The following is a 27443-nucleotide window of genomic DNA, read 5'->3' as shown; positions in this document are numbered from 1 at the left end:
AAAACCCTAGTCTAGCAAGTGAACTACAAAATCAACATCCTAGACAATGGAAAGAAAAGACCATAGCGGAGGTCACACCGGACAAGAGTCAAAGGATAACATCCCAAGTGAAGTGTAGGAACAAGGGTACAATCAAGAGTGGTCAATCATCTAGCTTAACCTGTGATCCATACTAGAATGTCTTTAAAATTAAATGAAAGACATGATTAGTAAAATGGTTAATGTAACTTTTGATAGATGACCACTTTCTTTCAAGAAGTATGTGAGATGGGAAAGAGCACTCAACAAAAGCAATAGGTGGAGAGCTCTGAAGCAAAGCTATATATGGATCATCGTAGGGCTGCTGGCTGGCTCGCTAACCAAAAGGGAGAAAAAAAATTGTCACATGTGTTAACCACTTCGGTGGGTAACAGTGCACATATTAAGGGCACACACTTTAAGAGGATACTGAGCATACATATCAATTTTGACTAGGTTGGCCATAACCATAAGCCTAGTATAGAATAAATTAAATAAAACATTACCTTTTCCATAATTACAATTACATGATGTAAGTATCAATGGGCTGCGGCAACATCCACAGATAAACTGATTAATCAAACAAATATCTGCTATTTTATTCGATAGGAAAACCCACAGATAAACTAAGAAGCCTCCCAATTAACAAAAATAACTATCCGTGTTAGAAAGATATAAGATTTGATTTCAACCAAAACCACATTTCTGCCATTTAATATTTTAGGGCAAACAAAGGAGATCTGTTCATTAGCTAATATTAAATGGACTAAAAATTTTCCTCTTCCATCTATCTCACTGCAGAAGGCTGTGCAGAGATTTAAAGCTAAATGAGTGTTAAAACATCTGACACTGCAGTTTGGTTGTTACTACTACTTATTTGACCTTTTATTGAATAGTGAAACACTTTAAATGCATCTGAGATACAAATGTCATCATTTAAAATATCAAATATCCAACAATTTTGCCTGAGAAAAGACAGAACTAGGTCGAAACAAGCATTTTCTCCTATTGAAGAAAGTAACTACAATAGACACAACTAGTTAAGATAATATGACAGCATTGAAATGAATAATGTGCAAAGGAATAATTAAGAATGCACTATAATGCATTTGAGATTGAGTCTACTTACGATTTCATCATGGACATTATCCCTTGCAAAATTCCATTTCCCCCCAAAACAGGGAGCAGCGCAAATAACAATCCAACTGCACAATCCTGAATAATGGAAGTGACATAACATAAGACAAGCATGCTGCGATTAAGCATATATGCACTTTCTACTTATTGAGTTCAATCAGGAATATATTTTCCACAAAAGACCCAGAAGATTTTCAAATGGAATAAGCATTCTGGATTCAACCCAGCTGGCAATTGCAAACAATGGGCTAGAAAGTGAAGTTATGCATACAAATGAAACCCATGACACAATACCTGAAGAATTAGAGTTCCAATTGTTACTTGGCCAAAAGAGGAATTAACACTGTTTTGTTCCATCAAAAACTTCAAGACCTGAAAAGACAATCAAGAAAAATTAAAGGAAAATATACAAAGTAATAGGACTTCGAATAACAACAGATGACTTGAAAAAAAGCATACAACAAAGAACTTATCTAACCCTGAGCACAAAATTTCAATCCAACTGCTAAACTGGCCTAAGAGCATCCAAATTACCAATATTTAACGAAAGCAGACTGTATACCAAGTGATCATATCACACTAAGTAAATGTCAATAACAAAGTGTCATTATATGACTATATTACATCAGGTTCAAGATGGTTGGGTGGGGTAGGGGCGCAAGGGAATAAGATTCTAGTATGGCTGGGGGATGCCCACAGTTTTCCGGAGAGATGGGCAGGAACAACAAAAATATAGAAATTATAAAAATAAGAATACATAAAAATACAAAACTTAACTTTTAAAGAAAAACTATAGAAACATTTTTTCCGATCTAGATTTTAAGTATACAAAACCTTAATCATAAAAAAAGTATAAAAAACCTCTCCAAATATAAATTTCAATAGTGAAGTTTTTAGGACCCCGTAAAAGCCCTGTGGTTGTAAAGCCCCCCCTATTTGCCTGTAATTTGTTGTTCTGATGTCATTTCCAAGTGTTTCAGGGTCAAATACCAGATCTAGAAATTTATTACAACAAATCTGAAGTTTGGGAGGCAAACCTTTGCCTTGGGATACATGAATTGGTGCCGTATTTTATTTATCATTTTCTGACTGATTTAAACTTTAAAGGTTTGCTTAATGAATATTTATTATATTAAAACCCTCTATTAGCTGTCAAAATCATTTTGCAGGTCTGATTTATCATTTGAATAGTTTCAATTTTCATCCCTCAAAGTTGGGGGTCTTTTTCTAAGTAGTTTTATTGCAAATTGGATATTTCTCAGACTATTCATTGGATTTGGCTGTCCTGCTCATTGGAAAGGATTTTCATTGTACTAACACATTCAATCAACTCCTTTGTATTTCAGGTCTAACTCAAGTTCCTTTCAGGCCTCCTACCAAGTGGCCATAAGCTTGTTGTCTCAGTGCACACAATATTCAGAAATTGCAAGGTTTGAACAGCGAGCATCTCATCAATTTACAACCCCAATACTAAGGTATATCACTGCCATATCATCTTCTATTGTGGTAAGGGCATCCAATACTCAATTTGTGATTTTTTTCAAGCTTGTACTTTCATATTATTGGGTATGCAGTAAAAGCTTAACCAATGCCCGGGATAGGAGAACACGGCTCTGATACTAATGTAACAAACAAGGTTCATATACATAGCGGAAATATTCAAAATATCTAGAATATAAAAATGTCCATCATAGGAAGAGTAATATATTTATACATAAGAATGTTGATTGTAGAAGAAATATAAGATATACGAGATTACAAATGAGGACCCGCTTATATACATAGGCAAGTGACCCTTGATGTGTTGGAAAATCGAGAGGCTTGTAGTTTAATTCAGATTTTCCTTTCCATAGTATTTGCTTCTGAATTTAATTTGTTTCTTTATTAATCTTTGTTCAGAATCTTTCATCAAACAATTACCATAACATGAACATGAAGATCGCAGAAACAAAAGAACACAAGATATAGGTTCCAAGCCAAGGCAAAACCCCCTCCAAGGGGAAAATCCAAAAAATTCTCTTCTTATAAAATCAGATCAAATGAGATATCCAAGACCCATAACCATAGAAAACTTCCACCTCTAGATGCCAAGTCAAGCCTTCCTTCTTTCCAGCAGATCCATCAGCAAGAGACCAGCAACAAGAAATGTACCGAGCAAGATCTTCCACAAATCCTTTATTTCAGACTTCGGCTGCCCTCCCTACGATATTTCACACCACAATCTGTCAAGTGTATGTGTCCAAGTAATCTCCATCTTCCTTCTATTTATATAGTTTAGAGGGGTGAGAATAGACACGTCCATTTGGGCAAGGCCAACTTGACATGTAGGCCGACTTGGCACCTAGAGGGGTTTTTAACCCAAAATTACATATTTAAAATTTATTTTTCCTTTTTCTTTACAACAGGTCCAAATAGGACTTTGACTCTTTTGACTCAAAAAACCTAGAAGCATGAAGAACATGCTTGTATAAAAAAATAATAATAATTTTTATATTTCTTTTTTTTTCTTTTACATAAAATACATAATAGTACAAATTATGAAGACCAAAACTAGTTACATTATCCAACAATCCCTCTTAACTAGGAAGGTATTCATAATTGTACACCAAGTGAATGGATACTCCTTATTCTTGATCATGTGACAAGGAGCTCCATGGACAACATATCAAACATCATTAGTCAATGAGCTTGCCATGCAAGCTATGAGCGAGAACTCCCTGTCAAAGTGAGAAGTGAACTCCTCCACCTCTGTTGATTGTTGAAGTTTCTAAATTTACTTAGTTTAGAAACCCTTCATGCACTTTTTACAAAGTAAATACTGAAAATAAACACCAATGCATGCTCAACATATTACAGAGCAGCAACTAAAAGAAACAAGAACAAACACACCACATGACACCATTATTTTTGGACCAATGTCCCCAGATAAACCCAATGTGAGAAAACCGGTGCAGCTATCTAAGGGTTTTCTTATTAAGCAATATTGGAGTACAATCTGGGTGTCAAAACTAGCCTACCCAACAGAGAATTTCCTTAGCAGCTATACCTCACAGTTTGAGAGAAATCTCTTGCTGAAACCCCAGAAAAATCCTTCCAATAGCTCCTCAGCACAAAACTGCTTTGCAACCCTAGCATCTACCCAATCTAGACTGCGTCAGCCCCTCTCTGTCTTACATTGGCCCTGCGTCGACCTTTCTTGGCCTGCGTCAGCCCCAGGAGGCCCTGCGTCAACTTCCTGGGCCTCTGCATCAGACGCACTGGCCTCTCTGGTGCTCTGCGCAACACTTGGTTGCCTTTGCATGGCCCGTGTGAGCCCTTGCTGGCTCTGCGTCACTCTCCTTGGCTGTTGCGCTGCTCTCCCGACACAATCTCTGCCTTCTCTGTCTCTCTATACTCAATGCCCCTCAGCTGCTCTCCTGATCACTGATTCTATCTCTCTTAGCAAACCCCGCTCTAGAGAATAAAATGACTGATCACTCTCGTGTATTCTCCAAGTGACCCTCAAGCCTCATCTTATATTTTTCCTGTTGACATCTCAACGGCCGAGATTAAATCCCTAATCAACGGCTAAGATTAGATCTGGCTTGATCCATGTCTTTTGGACCATTCTAACACAGATTCATATTAATACACATTAATATTTTATTTTCCCTAGTTTAGACTTAGGGACTCAATTAAAAATATTAATTATTTTAATATCTCCTCATCTGTTTAGAATTTGCCCAAACCCTTTCTGGGTATTGGAGATCTCATGTGCCCTAGCCTCTCCACCAAATTTCGTGGCTAGAGCACATCCGATGCTACCCCAAATCAACATTGATGTTTCCGCTTGGTCCTTCTTGGACCCCTTCTTCCTGTTTGGACACTTAGAGGAGTAGTGCCCAAATTGATGACAGGAGAAGCATTTTATTTTGCTGAGATTTTTCTCTTCTTGCCCCTGTAAAAATCTCTGTTTTCCCACCCCGGTTTTCAGTTTCTCCTTATTTCTCCCATGTAGTTAAATGCCCATTCCCATAACCATACATTTAACAGACTGAAAAAAATAAATATTGCTGAAAACACAAATTCTGGAAATTTTTCAAAATGCTGGAAATTGCAGAATTAAAAATCAGCAATCAAAAACAGCCATTAAAACACATTAAAACACTGATATTTTTGGTCAACTTGACCCTGGAAAAACCCCCTACAACTCTTGGGGAAAACCAGTTTGAGAGCTCTTCTTTATTTCTGAAAATTGCCTTTTTACAGTGAGAATTATTCAGCAAAAAATCAGCAAGCAAATTTACAACTTATCTCCTTTCCCGTGCCTCACAGCAATCTGGAAATTACAGCAAACAGGACAGCAATAAATGTTGTACGGCCTCCGTTTTGTGTGCAGAAAAATCAGCAAACTGCTCCTCGATTTTTGTGCAAAAATCTGTCTTTCACTATGTGCTGAATCAACTGTACAAATCTGCTCAACTGCTGCCTTGGAATGTGTGCCAAGCTGTTGTCTCCTTCTCCTCCCTGCTCAAAAATCTCTCTTGCTCTCTTGCTCTCCTTCTCCCAATCTGCTCATGAAAGAATGAATGACCTTTTCCTCCTTTTCCTCCTTTAATATAACTCCAAGTGACTTTTGGGTGATCCAAGTGACTTTTGGGTGATCTCTAAATCCAATGGCTGAAATAGATTTAGATCAATGGCTGAGATTAAATGCTCATTTAAATCTCACTTTCTATTTTTTAATTCACCCCACTTTAATAAAGACCCACTTAGTCATTTATTTCCAAAGTCACTTTTCCTTTCTAATTTTTCATTGACTTTATAAAAGTCACTTTAAAATTAGACTTAATAACTTTATCACTTAAAGTCACTTTTAAATTAGATTTAACCTTATAAAATTATAAAGTCAGTTTAGGAGAAAAATTATATTTTTTTGGACACATTTCCCTAGGCCAAAGATCAAAGCCTAAGGGAACCACCTGTCCTCCGGTACCAAATTTCAACACTCCCTCTTACCGAGGAAGGTGTTCCTCACCACACCCATCTTGTCCCTGAAGTAGACATGCTTGCCCCGTGGTAAGGCTTTGGTAAGGATATCTGCAACCTGCTCATCAGTGGAAATATACTCAAGCTTCACAGCTCCCTTCTGAACATAGTCTCTGATGAAATGATATCTGATCCCGATATGCTTTGACCTGTCATGAAATACTGTATTCTCCGTGAGTTTAATGCAACTCTGATTATCACAGTAAATCACTGAAGGTCTCAACGGCTGACCAAATAAGCCAAACAACATCTTGCGAAGCCAGATGGCCTCACAACTAGCTAGACTGGCTGCCATATACTCTGCTTCCGCTGAACTCAGTGCTACTGACTGCTGCTTCCGGCTGAACCATGACACTACTGCTGAACCCAACCCAAAACAACACCCTGAAGTGCTCTTCCTATCAGAAGCACAACCTGCCCAATCAGAATCAGTGTATCCTGCCAATCTCACTCCATCTCCCTGCCTGTAGTCCAGACCATAATCCACTGTCCCCTGCAAGTACCGCAAAATGTGTTTTGCAGCCACCCAGTGAACCTTCATAGGCTCACACATAAACTGACTCATCGTGTTGACTGCAAAACAAATATCTGGTCTAGTGTTGACCAAATACATCAAGGAACCAATCAGCTGCCTGTACAATGTGGGATCCACCAACTCGGAATCCGAAGCATGAAGCTTCTTCCAGTTGGTGATCATCGGTGTCGACATGGGTCTACAATCCTCCATGTGGAATCTGCTAAGGATGTCCACAATATACTTCCCCTGCCCCAGGAAGAAATGCCCCTCCTCCTGCCACACCTCCAAACCCAAAAAGTAATGCATCAAGTCGATGTCCTTCATCTCAAACTCCGCCGCAAGATCTCTCTTGCAGTGCTCTATGAGTCTCTCTGCACCTGTAATGATCAAGTCATCCACATACAGCACCAGAATGAGAGGCTCCTCACCAATCACAATAAAGTAAAGGTTCGGATCTGCCTCACTCTTTGTGAAACCCATCCCCTGCAAGTATGCATCTATCCTGGAGTACCAAGCTCTGGGAGCTTGCTTCAGGCCATAAAGGGCCTTCTTCAATCTGCACACATGGGACTCCTTCCCATGCACCTCAAAGCCCTGTGGCTGCTCAATGTACACCTCCTCCTGTATGAAGCCATTGAGAAATGCGGTCTTCACATCCATCTGGTGGATCTTCCAACCCATCTCTGCTGCTATCGATATAATGGAGCGGATCGAAGTATATCGAGCCACGGGAGCGAAGGTCTCCTCATAATCAACTCCCTCTACCTGGAAGAACCCTCTAGCCACAAACCTCGCTTTGAATTTCTCAATACTGCCATCTGCAGCATGCTTTACCTTGTAAAGCCATCTGGAAGTAACCACGGATTTGCCCTCAGGCCTCGGCACCACCTCCCAAACATCATTCTTCATGATAGAAGAATACTCCTCCTACATGGCCTCTCTCCAGACCTGCTGGCTAGCTGCCTCCTCATAGCTAGAAGGCTCAGAGTCAAGGATGCTGGTAACCATCGCCATATAGCTACAAAACCTCTCAGGTGGTCTACTCTCTCTGATCGGCCTCTTCAGCTCAGCAACAGATGTGGCATCTCTCAAGGTGTCCTGAAGCCACTTGGGCTTCCTCTTCCCTGAGCGCACTTCTCCCACTGGAGAATGAAACTCCTCCTCCTCATCATCATCAGTAGCCTGAACTCCTGACTGTCTGTCTGCTGTCCTCCTGCCTGGACCTGAACCTGTAGAAGCTGAGGTACCGTGTGAACTGTCCATCAGTGGACTCCCTAGTGAACTGCTCTGCATGCTGCCTGCCCGGAGCACCACCCCTCTGGCTCGGCGAGCCACTGCTCACTGATGGACCTGATATCCTCATGGATGTACCTCCGGATCCTCCTGATCCCTGCCCACTGGATCCCTGCGACTGACTCAACTGCTGCTGAGGGTCTGGCTGATCCAGATACTCTAACTCCCGTGACCTCCTAAAGGCCCTGTCCTCCTCGAACTTCACATCCCGTCTGACAACAACTCTCCTCTGTGCAGGGATGTAAATCCGAAAGGCCTTTGAGGTCTCACTGTAGCCCACAAAGATACCCTTCTCTGCGGTGGGCTCTAGTTTGGTCCTCTTTTCCTTGGGTATATAGGAGTATGTAATGCATCCAAAGATATGAAGATGACCAAGATCAGGCTTCTTCCCAGAGAAAGCCTCCTCCGGAGTCATGTGCCCCAAGGCACGATGCGGACTCCTGTTCTGCAAGTAAACAGCTGTGTTGCAGGCCTCTGCCCACAAGAACAATGGCAACCCCTGATCATGTAACATGGCTTTGGCAGCCCCTATGATGGATCTGTTCTTCCTCTCCGCAACCCGTTCTGCTGGGGGTTGTAAGGAACAGTGAACTCCCTCCTAATGCCTGCCTCCGCACAATAGTCAACAAACTCTCCAAGGGTGTACTCTCCTCCATTGTCCGACCTCAAGGACTTGATCTTTCGACCTGTCTGAGTCTCCACAAGAGCTCTGAACTCCTGAAACCGCTTGAAGACCTCACTCTTGGTCTTCAAAAAATAAATCCAGGTCCTCCTGGAGTGATCATCAATGAATAACACATAGTACTCATATCCACTCAAGGAAACATGAGACATCCGACCGCTCACATCGGAATGAATCAAATCAAGTATCCTCGTCGCTCTGCTGTCACTGCTGGGAAAAGGGGATTTGGCAAACTTGCCCATCGCACAACCTCTGCAAGTATCAAAGTGATCAGTATTGAAATCTGGCACACCTGTAGTGATCTCCCGCAATGTCCTCAAGGCTCCATGATACATATGTCCCATCCTGCGGTGCCAAATCTCACACAGCTCAGAACTGCTAGCTTTGCTGTCGGTACTACTGCTCAATGCCAAAAGGGGTTGGAATGCAAACTTGTACACCTTTGCATGGCGTACACCTATCACTCTAGCTGAATCCGCTGGAGTGCCCCTGGGATACATCAACACCTGTCCTCCCCTGAATAGTACCTCATATCCTCTGTCCTCCAAAGCTGAGACGGATATGAGGTTCTTCCTCATCCCTGGCACATAAAGAACCTCTGACACCTTCAAGGGAGGTTTGGACTCCCTCTGAAATGTCACTGTCCCCACCCCGACTGCTCTAACAACTCTGTCATCACCGAGTACTACCTCAATATAAGTGCCACTCTCTGAAAGCTCTGAGAAGTACTCACGGACTCCTGTCATGTGACGTGAAGCCCCACTGTCCACATACCAGATACCTGTAGATGCTCCGCTAATCGAGGGAAAAGCATGCTCCCTCTGAACCTGTGTGGCAGGTGATCCTGCACTAGAGGACTCACACGTAGTGAACGCAAACTCCCGGTCAAAACGACCTGCAAAGTCCTCAATCTCTGCTGAAGTTGCCACGTCCTGGTTCTTCCCCTTCTTCTTCTTCTTCTCCGGACACACAACTGCATAGTGTCCCATCTTTTGACAATTCCAACACTTCACCTTGGAATAGTCCTTCTGTGTGTTCCCCTGTTTACCTTTACCTTTGCCTTTGCCCCCACCACTGCTTGTGGAAGCCTGCTTCTTCCCTTTGCCTTTCTTGCCTCCTGCCACCAGTGCTACATCCTCATCCTGCTCAACTGGCTTGGCTGCCCCAAGCTGACCTTTCCTGATCTCTGTCTGAATGCAATCATCCCAAAACCTCTCCCATGTGGGAAGGGTCTCACGTGCACAAACCCCATCAGCAAAGTTCAACCATGAATGGGGGAGGCCATTCACTGCAATCCGCACCAACTCAGTGGGTGGAATGGCCTCTCCAATCGCTGCCAACTCATCTCTCACATTGGTAATCTTTGTGAGATATCCAGCTGCACTATCATTCCCCATCTTAATGTTCTTCAGCTTCTCCTTCAGGACCATCTTCTGGTTCTCATTGGTACTCTGGTAGAGATTGGACAATGTTGTCCACATCTCATGGGCATTGCTCTTTCCTCTCACATGAGGAATGCAATGGTCTTTGATTCCGTCTAGAATCAGCCTCTTACCCTTATTGTTCTTCTTTTTATACTCAGCCAACTGAGTAACATCAGTGGGCACAACAACAGGGTTCTGTGCGGTATGCACCATGATATCCCAGACTTCTGCCTCCTCAAAGATACTCTGCATTCTCTCCTTCCAAACGCTGTAATTTATATGCCCATCCAGCCTATCCTCCACCCTCAATCCCAATGACATCCTGCTGTCCTAAAACTGAAAAATAGCACTGCTGTAGTAAAGATAAAACTGTTGTTTATGAAAAAATCAGCTTGCTGGAATTTTCTGAGTGAAAAATCAGCAACTGTAATTTTTCCTTTTGCTGTCCCAAACTGCCCTTTAGCACTCAAGCTCTGATACCATGTAAAAATCTCTGTTTTCCCACCCTGGTTTTCAGTTTCTCCTTATTTCTCCCATGTAGTTAAATGCCCATTCCCATAACCATACATTTAACAGACTGAAAAAAATAAATATTGTTGAAAACACAAATTCTGGAAATTTTTCAAAATGCCGGAAATTGCAGAATTAAAAATCAGCAATCAAAAACAGCCATTAAAACACATTAAAACACTGATATTTTTGGTCAACTTGACCCTGGAAAAACCCCCTACAACTCTTGGGGAAAACCAGTTTAAGAGCTCTTCTTTATTTCTGAAAAATGCCTTTTTACAATGAGAATTATTCAGCAAAAAATCAGCAAGCAAATTTACAACTTATCTCCTTTCCCGTGCCTCACAGCAATCTGGAAATTACAGCAAACAGGACAGCAATAAATGTTGTACGGCCTCCGTTTTGTGTGCAGAAAAATCAGCAAACTGCTCCTCGATTTTTGTGCAAAAATCTGCCTTTCACTGTGTTGAATCAGCTGTACAAATCTGCTCAACTGCTGCCTTGGAATGTGTGCCAAGCTGCTGTCTCCTTCTCCTCCCTGCTCAGAAATCTCTCTTGCTCTCTTGCTCTCCTTCTCCCAATCTGTTCATGAAAGAATGAATGACCTTTTCCTCCTTTTCCTCCTTTAATATAACTCCAAGTGACTTTTGGGTGATCTCTATCTCTAAATCCAATCGCTGAAATAGATTTAGATCAATGGCTGAGATTAAATGCTCATTTAAATCTCACTTTCTATTTTTTAATTCACCCCACTTTAATAAAGACCCACTTAGTCATTTATTTCCAAAGTCACTTTTCCTTTCTAATTTTTCATTGACTTTATAAAAGTCACTTTAAAATTAGACTTAATAACTTTATCACTTAAAGTCACTTTTAAATTAGATTTAACTTTATAAAATTATAAAGTCACTTTAGGAGAAAAATTAAATTCTTTTGGACACTTTTCCCTAGGCCAAAGATCAAAGCCTAAGGGAACCACCTGTCCTCCGGTACCAAATTTCAACAGCCCCTGGAACTGGACTTGGCCCCCTCCTAAACTTTTCTTACCCTTGGCCTTGTCCCCTTTGCCAGTTAGGGCAAAGCTCTCCTCTTCCTCCATCTTGGTATGAGACCCAGATTTGGCCTACTTTTGGATCTCCTCTTGTATGCAATCACTCCATAGTCGCTCCCAATCTGGAAGCTTCTCTCTTCCACTCACTGCATTAGTGAAGTTTTCCCATGACTTGGGAACACCCAATAATGCAAAGTTGACAAGGTCTTTGTCTGAGATTATCTCCCCAACTCCAGCTAACTTGTCCTTAAGTGAATCCGGTAAGGATATGATACCACGGACTCACACTTAGTCATTTTAATATTTCTAAGTTTATCTCTGAGTACTAGCTTCCTAGTGAGCCCTAGTGCAGGTCCTTCTAATAATTTGCACCCTTCACTTCCTTTAAGCTGCTCCTGAGGAAATAAACATGCTTCCTGGTCTTCAATCAGAAACTAGCTCTAATACCATGTTAGTTTTTAAAACCCAGAACCTAAACATTGAATTTTTTATGGTAAAGCAACTGAAACTGAAACTTTAACTTAATTCAATGTTATGTTGAGTTTCTTAACTTGCATGCACAGCAGAAGCTAAACAAATTTAAACACAAACAAGCATCAAAAACACATGTACACAGTATTTACCCAGGAAACCCCAACAAGGGAAAACCTCCAATGCATGTGTGTTCTTTTTATTTCTTCTCAGCTAATGCTATTTCAGAAAATTACAATGGACAGGGAAAACTTCCCTTCAATCTCAGCAACTCCTGAAATTTTCACTGCACCCAAGGTGGTCTGGCACAATCCACTCAGCCTTCCTTCCTGAGCGCAACCCTCTCTCAGTCTGTGCACTGTACAGAGTCCAAACTGGTTTATACAGTCCTCTGCGTGGCCCTTCTTTAGCTGACGATTGACCTAGCTGTTGAGATCACTTAGCTGGGAAAATCTGATGGTCAAACGCCCTCTTTCCTCATGACCTCCTGTGCTGAAAATGATGCACTAGTGCTGGGTAAGTTAGCTGTTATAGCTGATAAGAACATACAACTGATGCAAACCAAACTGCCCACCAGCTGCTATATCTCCCCCTTAAGAGCTCGACCTGGGCCCACAAATCACTCACAAAACTTGTGGACTGTGGGTCCTTCTGCTGGGAAATAATAAAAAACTGCACATAGAGGACTGTGGGTCCTTCTGCTAAGTTTAGTGCACCTCCAAACTTAACTGAACCTTTCCTTCTCTAACTCCATTTAACAATTGATGAGACACTCAATTTTGTATTTACAGTTATCCTTTTTGTATAATGCATGATGCATCATAATTTCAGTCTTCAGACTTGTAAATTATCTAATGATTTCAGTTGGAATGTTGTGATTCCTGAATGGTTTTGATTGTTAACTTTGAATATTTTTTTTTAAATTTAAAAAAAAAATAAAAAAAAAAAATAAAAAAAAAAAATAGTATTGTATTTTTTGTACATGGTGTTTCCCCAATGTATCCAGATCCTAGCTTTTCAAAAATATTGTAGATCCGTATCCAGATTTGGATATGTTTCCTGGTAACTTAGGAGAAAAGCCTTGTGTTTCGTTTTCATAATGGTTTCTTTTCTCTATACCATTGAGCTGCTATGCAAGATAACATCTATTTGTAAAATATTTATCACAAAGAATAAATGTAATAGGTATTAAATGAAAAACAACAATAAAGGGAAACTTTAAACCTGAAATTACATTATAGATCATACAAATGTTTGTTAGGCATCACCCTCTAAATCACCATTATAGATAATAGACGTTTGTATATCTATTATATTTGATGTTTATTAGCCATCACCCTCCAAAGCATCACCATGTTAGGAATCAAAAAATAATTGTACCCATAGAATGGTTAATTTAAATTCTGAAAAATGTAAGCTCGTGTTGTAATCTTGCTCTTATATTTGTTCCCTTTCACTTCTGACAAACAAAAGAAAACTACTATTTGGATTAACAAGGAAGAATTACAGAAAAAGCTGTCCAAATGAAATTGAATAAATTACCACAGCTGTTGATGACATCGATAGAAAAGCACCAACAAATATTCCCTCTGACGATTTTGCACCACATAACTACACTCGAGAAACATCAACAAATTAAAAGCCTTCAATAGGCGATCATATATAAATTTAGATTATCGTATAGATTAATCTAAACATATGGAAAGATAAAGTGATGAATACCAAGGCAGTAATTCCACACAAAGACATGAAAAGGAAGATCTGGAGCAAGCCCCCTAAAACAGCAACAGCCCGAACTACTCGAAGCTGCACAATGAAAGAAATATCCCAGTTCAGTGAGTTTCTTTACAACAGTGTTTACTATGCTAAAGCGAATATTATCTCTAGCTCTTAAATTTCTTTGAAGAGCAAGATAGAACCTAAACAACTAGACAGAGTGTGGCATTCATGTCTGCATGGTGTAAAGGGATATAATCAAGGTCAAAAACACCTTGATATTTTCTCTTACCTTTGTTGCAGAAAATTCCAGACCCAAGGCAAAAAGAAGATAGACTACACCAAACTGAGCTACAGTCTCCACCTGAAACAAGTGTTTAAACAAAGATGAACAGCCATATCATGTAAATGATTAAGAAATGACAAAGATTCAATGAGAACATGTATAAATAAATCATAATCCCCTTCTTGATGTTTATGTTAAAAAAAATGATGTAAATCTTGAGACTCTCCTAATACTTCAAATATGTACTATTACTGAATATTAGCAACTTTAATTTATTTATTTTAAGATCTAGAGGAAATGGTAACTCATTGGGAATACTTGGGTGAGGGCCAGGTTCAAAGCCGCCAGACTGCCACTATAACCCCTAGGCTAGTGCCAACAACCTGCAAGCGAGCGCCTAGCAAGAAACCAATGACTTATTAGGGGCCAAGATGTTCAGACCCGTACCTGAAACTCAGAAACTTGGCCGAAACTCAGCCAAAACTCGACCATCATATAATCATCTATGAGAGTTAATATAGACTTGTTTTTCCTTCTAAATTGTCATCTATGAGTCTTATTCCCTTTTTTCTTGCAAAGATAATGTGTTATTCACTTTTCATTATATATATATATATATATATATATATATATATATATATATTACGTTTTGGCTGGCATTTCGACCGATGTTTCCATCTTTTGGAGGTGACGTTTCTAAAGGTACCCATTTCGGAAACTACGAAATGTTTCGGCATTTCATGCAACTTAGGTTCAGAGAGTTGAAAATTGTAACTAGCTTCGGTGTTCATAATTGTATTTGACTCATGACTTGAGTAATTATTGTACTTGCAAAAAGAGAAGAAAAAAACATTTGTAAAAGAAAAAAAAATTAGAATGGGTTTCTTGCCCATGGTCATTGTTCCTAGGTCAATCACCCATTGAGTGCTCTAGGGATTTAGTCTTGACTCAAAGTCAATGATTTAAAAAGACCCAATGGGCATCTGTTTTAAGAAAAAGAAATATTATTTAATGTCTAGAAGTCTCTAGCGAGTCCCCAAGATCAGGTCAGCTAGCCTCCTTCAGTCAGCCTAAAGAGACCTTTCCAACACTTGTGAAGCCTATATAAAGAGGAGACTTCGACCTCTATTGGACACAGTGACACACAAATGACACATGGATATCCAAATTGATCTGCGGTTGGAAATAAGTGTGAGGGTCTTGGAAATAAGAAGGAAAGACATGCGAAGAAGAGGACGTCTACATCTGAAGTCTGTCTTTGACTCTTGATACTTCTCTCAGGTGCGAGTTTTTCTGTGGACACTAGGGCTTCCATAGGTCTGAAGAAGAACAAAAGCAATTTGAAGAAAAACTTCTTGTTGGTAACTGCCCTGGTATTGGGGAATCTATCTTGGGGTCTATGGTCTTGGAAGTCTCTTTTGACAAAGCTCCTATAAGAAGAAGTTCGTTGGTGTTCTCTTGTTGTTTTGTGATCTTTTATGTTCGGCGTTTATTTGATGATGAAAAATGTCAGGCCAAGTAGTAACTCTCCAAAGGCAGAAAAAACTGATTCGTCTGATTATTCCATAGGTATGTTATTGTTTTATACATTAGGAGTGATTGTTCAGTTCATCTTCCGATGACTGTTCACATTCCTGATTTATTTATTTTTCAAATTCCCCAATCATGAAGATTAGGTGTCAACATTCCCCCCCTTAATCTGAAGGGATGTTGGTGAGTCCAAGCATCATTCTGAATCGTTCAAGCTTTTCCTTTCCAAGTGTTTTGGTAAAGATGTCTGCAATTTGCTCATTTGTGGAACAATGACGGAGATGGATTGTTTTGGCCTCAACATGATGTCGAATCAGATGATATTTAGTATTGATATGCTTTGTTCGATCATGGAACTTTGGATTCTTGGCCAACTTTATTGCAGAGGTGTTATCAATCATGAGTGGAGTTGATTGTACTTGTTTTACCTGCAAATCTTCAAGAATTTTCCTGAGCCATACAATTTCTTTCGTTGCTTCAGCTGTTGCCACGTATTCTGCTTCAGTTGTGGAATCTGCTGGAACTGATTGTTTGCGTGATCTCCAGGAGACAGCTCCTGATCCAAGACTCATAGCATATCCTGAAGTAGATACCCCAGTTTCTTTGTCTCCATCGAAGTCTGAATCACAGTATCCAATCAAGCTGAATTCGTCCACCTATGTATACTTGATTCCAAGGTCTTGAGTTCCCTTCAAGTACCTTAGAACTCTTTTTGCAGCAGACCAATGTCCCTCACAAGGCTTTTGCATGAACCTGGAGAGGATTCCAACAGTAAATGAAATGTTTGGTATGGTAGTAGTGAGGTAGATGAGACTTCCTACAAGTTGTCTATACTTTGTTGCATCCTCAAATTCCTTTCCTTCAATAGATGTGAGATTTAAGTTTTGTTCCATTGGAGTAGAAAGAGGATTGCACTCTGTCATGCCAAATCTGTTTAACAAATCTCCAATGTATTTCTTTTGAGAAAGAAATATGGATTTTGGATGTTGGGTTACTTCAATGCCAAGATAGTAATGAACATAGCCCAAATCAGTCATTTCAAAACTTTTCCCTAATTCCTTCTTTATGGATGCAATGTAGCTTTCATTGTTCCCTGTCATTAAAAGATCATCTACATATACCACAAGATACACAACTGTTTTGCCAATTTTCTTGACAAATAAAGTTGCATCATCAAGATCAAAATGATTGAAGTTGAGTTTCAGAAGATGCTCAGTTAGTTTTTCATACCAGGCTCGTGGTGCTTGTTTGAGGCCATAAAGGACTTCACAAGTTTGCATACTTTTTGTTCATCTCCTTTCACAGCAAATCCTTCAGGCTGGGACATACAAGAATGCAATTTTTACATCCATTTGATGGACTTTCCAACCGTTCTGAGCTGCTAGTGCAAAGAGTGTCCGGATGGTGGCCCATTTTGCTGTGGGGGCAAAAGTTTCCTCATAATCGACCTCTTCCTTCTATGCAAAACCTTTTGCCACAAGCCTAGCTTTGTGCTTGTCAAGTGAGCCATCAGCTTTGTATTTGTTCTTGTAGACCCACTTGCAGCCAATTGGTTTGGTTCCAAATTGAGGATCAACCAGCTTCCAAGTGCCATTCTTTATGAGGGCATCATACTCCTTTTTCATCGCTTCTTTCCATTCATCATGAGAAGCAGCTTCTTTGAAGGAAGTTGGTTCAAAATCTGTAGACAAGTTCAATTCACAATCATGAGTAACATCCACATCAACAGGTGAATTAGAGTCATCTACATCACCTTCATTTTGTCGGTTTGAATTTCTGGTTCCTGTTTTTCCAATTTCATCAGGATGAACACTTTCAAGTGTCTTTGTCAGCCATTTTGGGGGACCTTTCTGAGATGGTCCAGGCTGCTCTGTTGATTGAGTTGGGACTGAATCAAGATTGAGTCTCCCAATTCTATCAATTACGTCACTTAAAGCATCATCCATTGTTGGAGTTTCATGCAGGGGAGATTGTTCTTCAGAAGAAGATTCCACATGTTGTTCTAGTATAGGAATCCCCCCTTCAAGATGTGGAATCTGATTATCAAATTCTTGAAATGATTTCGTTTTTGCGAATCTATCCAAGCGATCAAGTTGCCGCTCAACAACATTGTCAGATTAGGATGATTCAAGAAAAATGACATCTCTAGATACAACAAACTTTTTATTTACTTCATCATAGAGGCGGTATGCTTTAGAGGTGTTTGAATACCCCAGGAAGATACACTTACGACTTCTAGCACCAAGTTTGTTTCTATGTACCTTTGGTATCAAAGCATAACAGGTGGAACCAAAGATCCTGAGATGTTTTACCGAAGGAACATGTCCATACCACAATTCATAAGGAGTCTTGTTTCTTATAGCATTAGATGGACATCTATTATTTATATATGCATCACATAGAACAGCATCAGCCCAAAACATTATCTTTACATTTTCGAAGAAAAGCATGGATCGTACCATATTCAAAATTGTTCTATTCATTCTTTCTGCTACACCATTATGTTGGGGATTATAAGGTACAGTTGTTTGATGTTTGATCCCATGTTGGCGAAGATAGTTTTCAAATTCATTTGATGTATATTCTTTTCCATTATCAGTGCGAATAGACCCAATATGAGATTGGGCATCATTTTCAATCCATTTATGAAAATTCTTGAATGTTAGAAAAGCATCAGATTTGTTCTTCAATAAATAAACCCAACACATTCTGGTGTAATCATCAATAAATGTCATGATATATTTATTTCCATTTGCAGAAGGAACAGGCATTGGACCACATAAATCTGAATGAATGAGTTCAAGCTTCCTATGTGCTCTTGAATGTGAATCATGAAAAGACTGTTTGCTATGCTTTCCTAGAATGCAAGCATCACATTGCTTATGTTTCCTAGAAATTGTAGGCAAACCAGCAACACCATTTTTCTTCAATAAGCGGAGACTGTCATAGTTTAAATGTCCAAATCTAGCATGCCATAATAAACTTGATGGAAGTGTACCTTCTTCATGATGAGAAATATATGAGAAATGTTGTGCATGAGCAGAGGTTCCTTGCAGTTTCAGAAGCCTTTCTTCTTCTATTCCCCTCATGACAAGTGAGTGGTCAGATGCTTTTCTTACCTCAAGCTTGCCATCAAACATATGAATGGAGTGACCTTGTTGGCAGATGTGGACCAAGGACAGCAAGTTTCTCTTGAGCTGTGGGAGATATAGAACATAATCCAGATGAAAGTCTGGAAGACCAAGCAGTTTAAGCCTGATTGTGCCAAGCCATGATGGCTTGATTTTTTACTGATCTGCAAAGTATACTGCTCCATCAACATTGTCAGTGAAATCTTCAAAAAAATCTTTCCTATGAGTCATATGACAGGTTGCTCCTGAATCAAGCAACCAATCATTTTTCGAAGAAGTAAGTGAAGCATTAAACAAATCTTCATTTACTCCAATGTTACATTGTGCCTCAATATAGTGAGCGGATTCAGGTGCTTTACCTTTGTCTGTATCATCAGTTTTACCTTTCTGCTGGTTTCTTTTCTGCTTAATTTTGTCCCATGGTAGCTTGCATGCAGAAGCATCATGTGATCCATTTCGTTTGCAGCGAATGCAATGCAGATCTGCTTTTTCTCCTTGAGAATGTCTGCCCCCCCTGCCTCTGAAGTATCTTCCTCTTCGTCCACCTCTTCCTCTTGTAGAATCTTGAGCAAGATGCTTTTCTTTATGAGCAAGGCAAACAGTGTCTTCAGAAGATTCAGGGATTGTCTTCTTTCCAAAGGCTTTTTCTCTTTCAGCAAACTTTTTCACAAGAGAGTCAAAGGTTATATCCTTAAGATTTCCATTTGCTTGTAAAGACTCAAGATAATTGGAGTAAGTAGGATAGAGTGCCTTGAGAAAAGCAATAAGAGGGATATCCAGCTCAACCTTAGTGGATTTGATATCATGCATTATGGATTTTACTTCAGATGCAAGAGCAAGAGGATCATTATTTTTCAGTTCAAGAGTGAAGAGTTTAATCATGAGCTGAACAACTTCAAGTGCAGAATGTGAGTCATAGAGTTCTTTGAGCTTTTGTAATGCTTCAAAGGCAGTTGAATATGATGAAATATGGCGACTTACTTCTTCATTTACAGATGCTGCGATTAATGCATATGCTTTGCTGTTCTTGTTATCCCAAATGACGAGCTCTTTGTCTGATGTAGGCTGTACTGGGTCATTGTCTCCTTCTCCGACACACACTCCCTTCCACAACTCACTGAAGATGAGGGTGTGTTTTATTATCTGGGACCATTCAGGATAGTTCTCCTTGCCAGTGAGAACTATTCCTACCATAGAGATGATTGAATGCATTCTGTAAAAAAAAATACTTCTGCTGAAAAGAAAACTTCCTTACGTTACAGCCTCATGCACTATATTTTCTTCATGGTAAAAAAAACTGTGCAATACTACTATGTTTTGAATGATATATAAAACCTTTGAATGATATAAACTGCGCAATACTTTGAATTCAACAAACGCTTTGAATGATATAAACTATGCAATACTTTGAATTCAACACGTATCCACGAACATTGTGGACTACCAAGACGGTGATTAGGATTGGTTCTGTCCCGGCTCAAACTTCAATGTAAATGCTATTCAACGCCATTAAGTAGGTGGCCAGAGGCCAGTGAGTAACAAATCCAGTGTTGAGCGGATGCAATGTCGGGCATCTCAGGTTCGTTCTTCAGATTTATAGGTTATGGCTGGAACGAAAATCACTTATGCGTAAACAATTCCTTGAGACTTATCCTATCGTCGATTTGTCGTTTCTTCCTTTAAGGAAGCTTCAATGCCTCCAGATTAGGTGGCACGTTCAGATCGAAAGTTGCGTTCCTCTGTAACGCTCTTTCAAGGAACCGTGTAACAGGGTGAGCTTCAATGCCTCCGGCTGACAACAAGCGGATATCACTAACGGGAGATATCATCTTCTGGAGATTTAAACTCCAGATTTTGAATATCGCCTTCAACATCGGCCATTACCATGAGGAGCAATCAGTACAGGACTTGCATAATATGGGTTCTAAAGATCATAAACTCCATATTTATCCTCGTTGGGATCGCAATGATCTGGTATTCGCTGTGGATGCTTAAGTAGTGGTATGTTACCGAACAAATTCAAATGGTGCTGCACGGAGCTCCAGCTCGTCCCAGCTTTATTTACACATTTTTGTCAATGGGAATGATTTTATGTTTCGTAACATTCATTGGACATATTGCTATTGAAACTATAAACCGCAACTATCTTGCTATTTACATATTCTTCAAATTTTTTTCATGGCGACAGGTTGCAAACACATAGGAGCTTATACAAACATCGTCCAAGGTAAACAGCGTTCAAGGCAAACACAAACAGCGCGTTCAAAACATAAACAAAACACCATTACCAATTTTAATGCACTGCGCATTCAGAACGATGATACCACACTCTTATCAGGCAGCGTTCAACAGTCCAGTTGCGCCCTCCACGATGGAGATTTGCATCACCGAAATGGCACCAAAATCTGGATTCCGCGTCTCAAAAAACTTTCCAACTGGTAAGAGGATGAAAAACCTTAGATCAGGCAGCGTTCAACGATGGATGAAAACCCTGGATCAGGCAGCGTTCAACAGTCCAGCTGCGCATGGAATCTCTCAGAACGGTGAGAGCGTTAGGTGAGAGAACGTTAACAACCATGAGCATTGGGTCCAACGCATCTCTGGGCAACGACAGAGGCAGAGCAGTGCATCATCATTTCTGGGCAGCGACAGAGGCAGAGCAGTGCAGTGCAACATCATTTCTGGACAGAGGCAGTGGCAGAGATGAAGGGAGTTACGACTATTCTTAGGACTGGCTCTGATACCATGTCAGGCCAGGTAGTAACTCTCCAAAGGCAGAAAAAACTGATTCGTCTGATTATTCCATAGGTATGTTATTGTTTTATACATTAGGAGTGATTGTTCAGTTCATCTTCCGATGACTGTTCACATTCCTGATTTATTTATTTTACAAATTCCCCAATCATGAAGATTAGGTGTCAACAAAAAAGAACACACTAATGACAATAATGAAGTAACTGTATGACACAAATAAATGTCACTGTTTAAGAGAAATTATGTAATTAAGTTACCCTAATAAAAGCCCTAAATTTCTCAAACATGGTATGAGAGCTAAGGTCTCTAAGCTAGCAGAAAAGAAGTATCTTCTAGGTCGAGCTCCTAGAAAGGAAGAAGATCAAAGTATGGGCATATCTCCATCACAAAAATTAAGTACTAAAGGAACCCTAAGAGTCCGAGAAGCATACTAACAATCTCCTTGAAGATTGATCCCATAGCAAAGGAAGATGCAGATCTGAACTCTCTCGTGAAGCCCTATTTCCAAGCATTTTTATCTCCAATTTGTGTAATTTTGAAGTTCTCTATATCTCTATTTCAAGAGGTCGAAGGCCTAATTCACTTGTCCTAGAAAAACCAAGACTTATGGCAAGGAAAGCGAGTCTCCCAGCATCGGGAAAAAGGATTGTCTTTCACTATTATAAGAAAGTCAAACTTCAGTATTCACTACAGATGCAAGAGATTGGGCTTTCTATATCACTTAAGGAAGGATCCTCGAAGTTCTGGGCTTATTTCACAACTTGAATCTGAAGCATAATCACCTTAGAAGTGGACAGAGATCCCTTCTTCATTTAATCTAGACCGAAATTAGAGCATTCTCAAGCTTCAGCTCTAAGGTAAGTCTCACAGACCTATGTCTTGTGGCATATCTCACTAATCAAAATTTAGACCTGTGCATCTGGAAATCAAAGTTGTGAAGAAGGAATCTGAGATTCTGAAGCATACCTATGGGAAGTCAAGTTTGAATCTTTGTAAGGATATTGTCAAATCAAGTTGATATCTTATTCAAAATTTTACCTATATCTATATCTCTAATATTTGCGAAAGGAAGTCTGAGATTGAGCTAGGTAAAATCTCTCTAGGCCGAGCATTGAAGTATTTTCCACCATTAGAGGGTCACTGACCTGTGGAAGAAGGATCAATCGATGATCCACGTCCTGTGCATTCAACAATGATAAGGCTAGCTCATATACATACATAGTGAAAATCTTGATCAGTTGATAAATCCGACTCATTGGAAAGGAACCTTGGATCACTTTCCTAATGGCATTCGTGAAGAAAAACTTCAGGCAAAAAGTGAAGTCACATCCTTGTGATAATTATAGCATAAGTATAAGATGACTTTGAGAAATCGCTGGCAAGCACTACAAGACTTTTTGAATGTTGCTACACTATAATGATTAGCAGAAGTCTATAAACCCTGATGAAATTGCAGTCGAAATCAGTGATTCCGCCAACTCTTAAGCATACATTATCACACCTTCGTAAGAAGACTCTGATGAAGAACAGTCAACTAGAGTATTTTGGGGCAAGAAAAGATAAACATCTCAAATGAATGATCACCTTGAAGAAACCATGGCATCTGAAAGTGTTGGCCTCTACAGGTATGTAACCATGTGGTTTGTATGTTACATTTTTGATGTTTCGACATGTAGTAGGGTGGATTGATTGTATAGAGTTTTTTATCAATAAAGAAACCCTAATATTGTTCCCTAATGGTAACCCTAACCCTTAGGTTTTGTATGCAATCTAGGGCTCATGTCAAGTAGGCTGATAAGTTATGTAAAAATCATCGATCTAGGGTTGGCACTTGATAACCCTAGGAGTGCAACCTCTAAGTCTCTTGGTAACCTTAGATTGCCAAATAAATATCATGCTCTTGTTATTATATACTTTGCTTGGGGATACTTGTCAGTAAATATTGCAAGTACAAGAAGTAAAGGAATATGGATGGGCTGATCCTCTATTTTTGAAAAGCATGATGTAAAGAGGGAACTGTACAAACCTTTGATCCTGATTCCTCAGGCACTATGATAGGTTCATGTAACTATGGATACCTGGTACGCAGCAAGGAAAAGTAGAAGACATTCACTGTGGTTAAAATATTGCAGTCAAGCATGGTAATTATGATAGGATGCATCATGACATCATACAAGAGGCATACTGTTGAAGCAAAAGCTCATGACATCATCAAAGATGCTTGAAAGATAGCTGAAGTAGATGTCTATAATAGTCATCAAAAGTGTTGAAATGTGTAACTAGGTTTGGTCTTCATAATAACATGTAATTGTGATTTTATGTAAAGAGATGCAAAGAAGAAAAATAAAATATTGTAATGCTTGCATCATGGGTTTCATGAGAAACAAATTTTATATTTGAGTCAAGGCTCCCATTGAGAGCCTTTAGGAATTTTGTCATCTAGTCATCAAAGAATAAAAGAGTCATTGTCATGTAAAGAAGTCATGACACATTGTAAAGAGTCCCACTTGTCTATGTAAAGTAATCCTCCAAGACCTTGTCACTAGGCCTCTCCAAGTCAGCCTACAACGAATGAAAAATCTAGAAGATGAAGTCGGCTTCCCTCCAAGAGATCATGTCGACCTAAGGGTCATGAACAACCTTGTATATAATATATATACCCAATGCCCATACTTGGCCTCATTTGAAAGACATGAATTCGGTCAAGCAAGTCGAGCAAGAAGTGTGAGATAAACTCCGAAAGAAGTCTCCATATCAACGAAGCAAGAAGGAAGAAGAACAAAGATATTTGAATTTCAGTTTTGGGTTAGTTTGTCCTCCCACGTGCGAAGAAAGTAGAGTCGAAGGTGTTAGCGCTTGAAATTTCACCTCAGGCTGAGAAAGGTAAACCTCAAGGCAACATCAAACCACTTAGCCTCGTAGCTAGCCCTACGGGGCTGGAGAGGGCTCTCTCCGGTCTATCTCGGTGAAATCTTCAATGGATGAGATGACCAATAGGATAACACTGATTTTAGGCTAGTAAACTGATCAAAAAGGTTGATTTGGGGTTTTTAGGGTTTTTGGTGGCAAATTGAGGGGATGGCAATTTTGGGTGCGGGGATTGGACACAGTTTCTGCAAGGGGTTCTTTGAGGCGAGGTAGGAGACAATATTGATGCCTTTGATTGAGGTGGATGGTCAGGAATGACAGGTGAGGAGCTAAGGAGAGCAAACAATAACTTTGAATTCTCCTTAAACAGTAGAAAACATTAAAATTAAACAAACTTAAAAGCAGAGCATGACAGTCATGAATTCTTACTTTAACACTTCGTTTGTTTAATGTGCAGAAGGAAAAGAAAGGAAATGATTCACATAACACACTTACAGGGACATAGAGAAACACACCATCAATACATGTAACCACAAGAATCCCAAAAAGGACTGCAAAACCCTGGTCTTCCTTAGCCAAAAATTGCAGAGATACAATGAATAATACAATGATAGCTTATCCCTCAAGAGTCCAACCATGAAAATGAGCAAGAAAGTACATAATATAGATCATCTAACCTCTTTCCCTGCCTCCATGGGTCGAGCTCACTATCCTAGGAGCTGTTTCAACCACTTCTAAACTAAACACTACAAACTAGGCAGTCAAAACAACTTGCCTCTATAAGCTAGAAAACCAATTCATTCATTTAATTTTCACCTTTTTCATGAATGAATCTTCTAGAAAAGGTACATAAGAGTAAAAGTGTCATAAAAGTACATTAATTACATCAAAGAACATAATAATCCACCCCAAAAAGTCAAACAGGGTCAAACTACGTTTTTCTGAGCTGTACAGTGAAATTTGGAAAAGTTTGCCTGACGAGTCGCGCGCCTCTGCCTGACGGGTCGCGCGCCTTTGGGACCACATTTGGGGCACTTACAGGTGTCCAAATTGAGCAAGAGTAGGCTTGTTAGAAAAGTTTGTGAGTTTACTTTCCAACCCAACTGGAATTTCTGAATTTGGTGGTCATTTTCCCCTCCAAAATTGCAATCTCCCAAGACTGCTTTCTGCAACTCAAAAATGTGGCAGAAAGTCAATTTTTGTTTGTTTTTTGACTTTCTGGAGGCCCAAAACTTCATAAAATCTCAAGTCCATTGATGAGCATATGTAACTTCTCATGACAAATCTGGAAATGCTAAGTTTTTGCAAAATGGAGTTGCCGGGATGAAGGGTCGCGCGGGGGGTGAGACCCGTTAATGGACAAAAACTATAAATTGCCTGAAAAATCAAAATTGACCCAAAATTTTCAAAATTTCTTGGGATTTGTGCTGTGGCTGGGCTATTTAGTGCCTTGGTCCTTCAGTGAGGCCTCGGCCAAGATGTGGGGGGGATCGGGCCTCTTTCTCCTTTTTTGTGCCTTGGCCAACCGCCTTTGGAACATCTTCATCTTTGCCTTGCACACGTGCATTCTCGCCCAATAATGATTTTTCATGTTCCGGAGCAGGCTCAACTTCTGGTGTTGACTCACGGTCATCACTTTGCTCATAGTCGGTTTCGGTTTCTGACATGGTTTCAGGGGCAAAGTGGCTGAAATGTACTGCTGCTTCTGCTTTGAAATCTGCTGTTTTAACTGTTTTGAAATGCTGTTTCAAGGGGACAAGTAGCACAAGGGAAATGTTAGGGAAGGGAGACTTGGAAGGGAAATTGGGAAAAATATATGAAACAGGGGTTAAAGAGAGGAATCATGACATCAACATCATCATACAATTTCATTTGCAAGGATGTTATGAGAGGTAGGGTTTAGGGTTTGATTTTTGATTGTTAGGGAAGAGGGGTAGGGTTTAGGGCTTTTCACTAATTTTGCAAGGGAAATTTACATGGAATGTCAAGGAAAAAGAAATGGGAATGGGGAAAAAATGATTACAAGGGGATACCTTAAAACAGCATATAAACCCTAGCCATTTTTACAACTTTAAACCAAAGCAAAGTGGAGCTTTTCATTTGCAAATGAAGGCCTTTGAGAATGCAATCATGATTTCCTTTAACCATGGCAAGCAAGAATTGTTTAAGATTGAGGGCCTACCTTACGAAGTTTGGCGATTTGTGGCTCCTTGATGAATTTGCAGGCGGTTTTACAAAGAGGGCACTGACGGGTCGCGCGCCTCACCCAACGGGTCGCGCGCCTCTGACGGGTCGCGCCCGTTATAATTTTGCACTGGCGGAGGGCGCTCAACGGGTCGCGCGCCTGGTTCAACGGGTCGCGCGCCTGTCCAGCTCACAAATTTCGCCCAATCTCTCTTGCAATCACTTGCTCTATGATTTAGATGCACAATGAGGCTCGATGGAGGGAGATTGGGACTTTTATAACCTTATTTGAATTAATTTCATGCCCAAACCCACTTTACAATGTTTTTCCTTGACACTTTATAAACTTGACTTTTTGGTTTCCTTTTGTCCTGAAATTGACTGATTTGATGCTTTTGCTCGGTACTTTTTGCAGGGATAACATCTGAGGGATCTTGGCAAGGGAGCCAGGGTTACATGCTGTCCTTTGAAGCCTTTTGAAATTTTACCATTTTTTACAAAATTTCGAAAAATGACCTTGGCTTTAAAAACAGGGTTTTTAAATCCAAGGTGAAAATTAACTGTACAAGATAGAAATTTGCGAAGAAACATTTTGAAAATCATCCCTCTGGCTTGCTGAGCACTTATTGACCTTCAGAGACAATGACCTTGAAGACAAACTTGACCAAAACCCTAGACCTAGAATTTGATTTCAAGACAAGACAAGTAAGCTTGAAAGAGTCTAAGGACTGAAACAACTTTGATCCAGCAATGCCAAGAGGGGGACAAAAACACCAGCTCCTCCATCAGCGTTATGGCATGCCTAATGGAATGCAAAAATGACACTGATGAGACACCTACTTA

General features: G+C 39.9%; 1 protein-coding gene across 3 annotated transcripts in view; it reads right to left on the bottom strand.

Annotated features, from left to right (window-relative positions):
* The window catches only part of LOC149258107 (K(+) efflux antiporter 4-like), a 246775-nt gene that overhangs the window by 105256 nt on the left and 114076 nt on the right, over window positions 1-27443 (bottom strand). For 2 of the 3 annotated variants that reach the window (XM_089414676.1, XM_089414674.1), the window contains exons 8-12: window positions 14140-14211; window positions 13854-13937; window positions 13674-13742; window positions 1450-1527; window positions 1148-1233 (exon numbers count right to left, since the gene is read on the bottom strand). In XM_089414676.1, the coding sequence (XP_089270802.1) occupies window positions 1148-1233; window positions 1450-1527; window positions 13674-13742; window positions 13854-13937; window positions 14140-14211 (389 nt within the window). The remainder of the gene's footprint in view (window positions 1-1147; window positions 1234-1449; window positions 1528-13673; window positions 13743-13853; window positions 13938-14139; window positions 14212-27443) is intronic. The other variant, XM_089414678.1, reaches the window with a different exon arrangement.

The sequence above is a fragment of the Pinus tabuliformis genome, chromosome 6, assembly GCF_031772625.1.
Source record: "Pinus tabuliformis cultivar Carrire ecotype Pingquan chromosome 6, CPIR1, whole genome shotgun sequence".
Lineage (NCBI taxonomy): Eukaryota > Viridiplantae > Streptophyta > Pinopsida > Pinales > Pinaceae > Pinus > Pinus tabuliformis.
The sequence above is the reverse complement of the archived record's forward strand: the minus strand, read 5'-3'. Positions and strand labels throughout refer to the sequence as shown.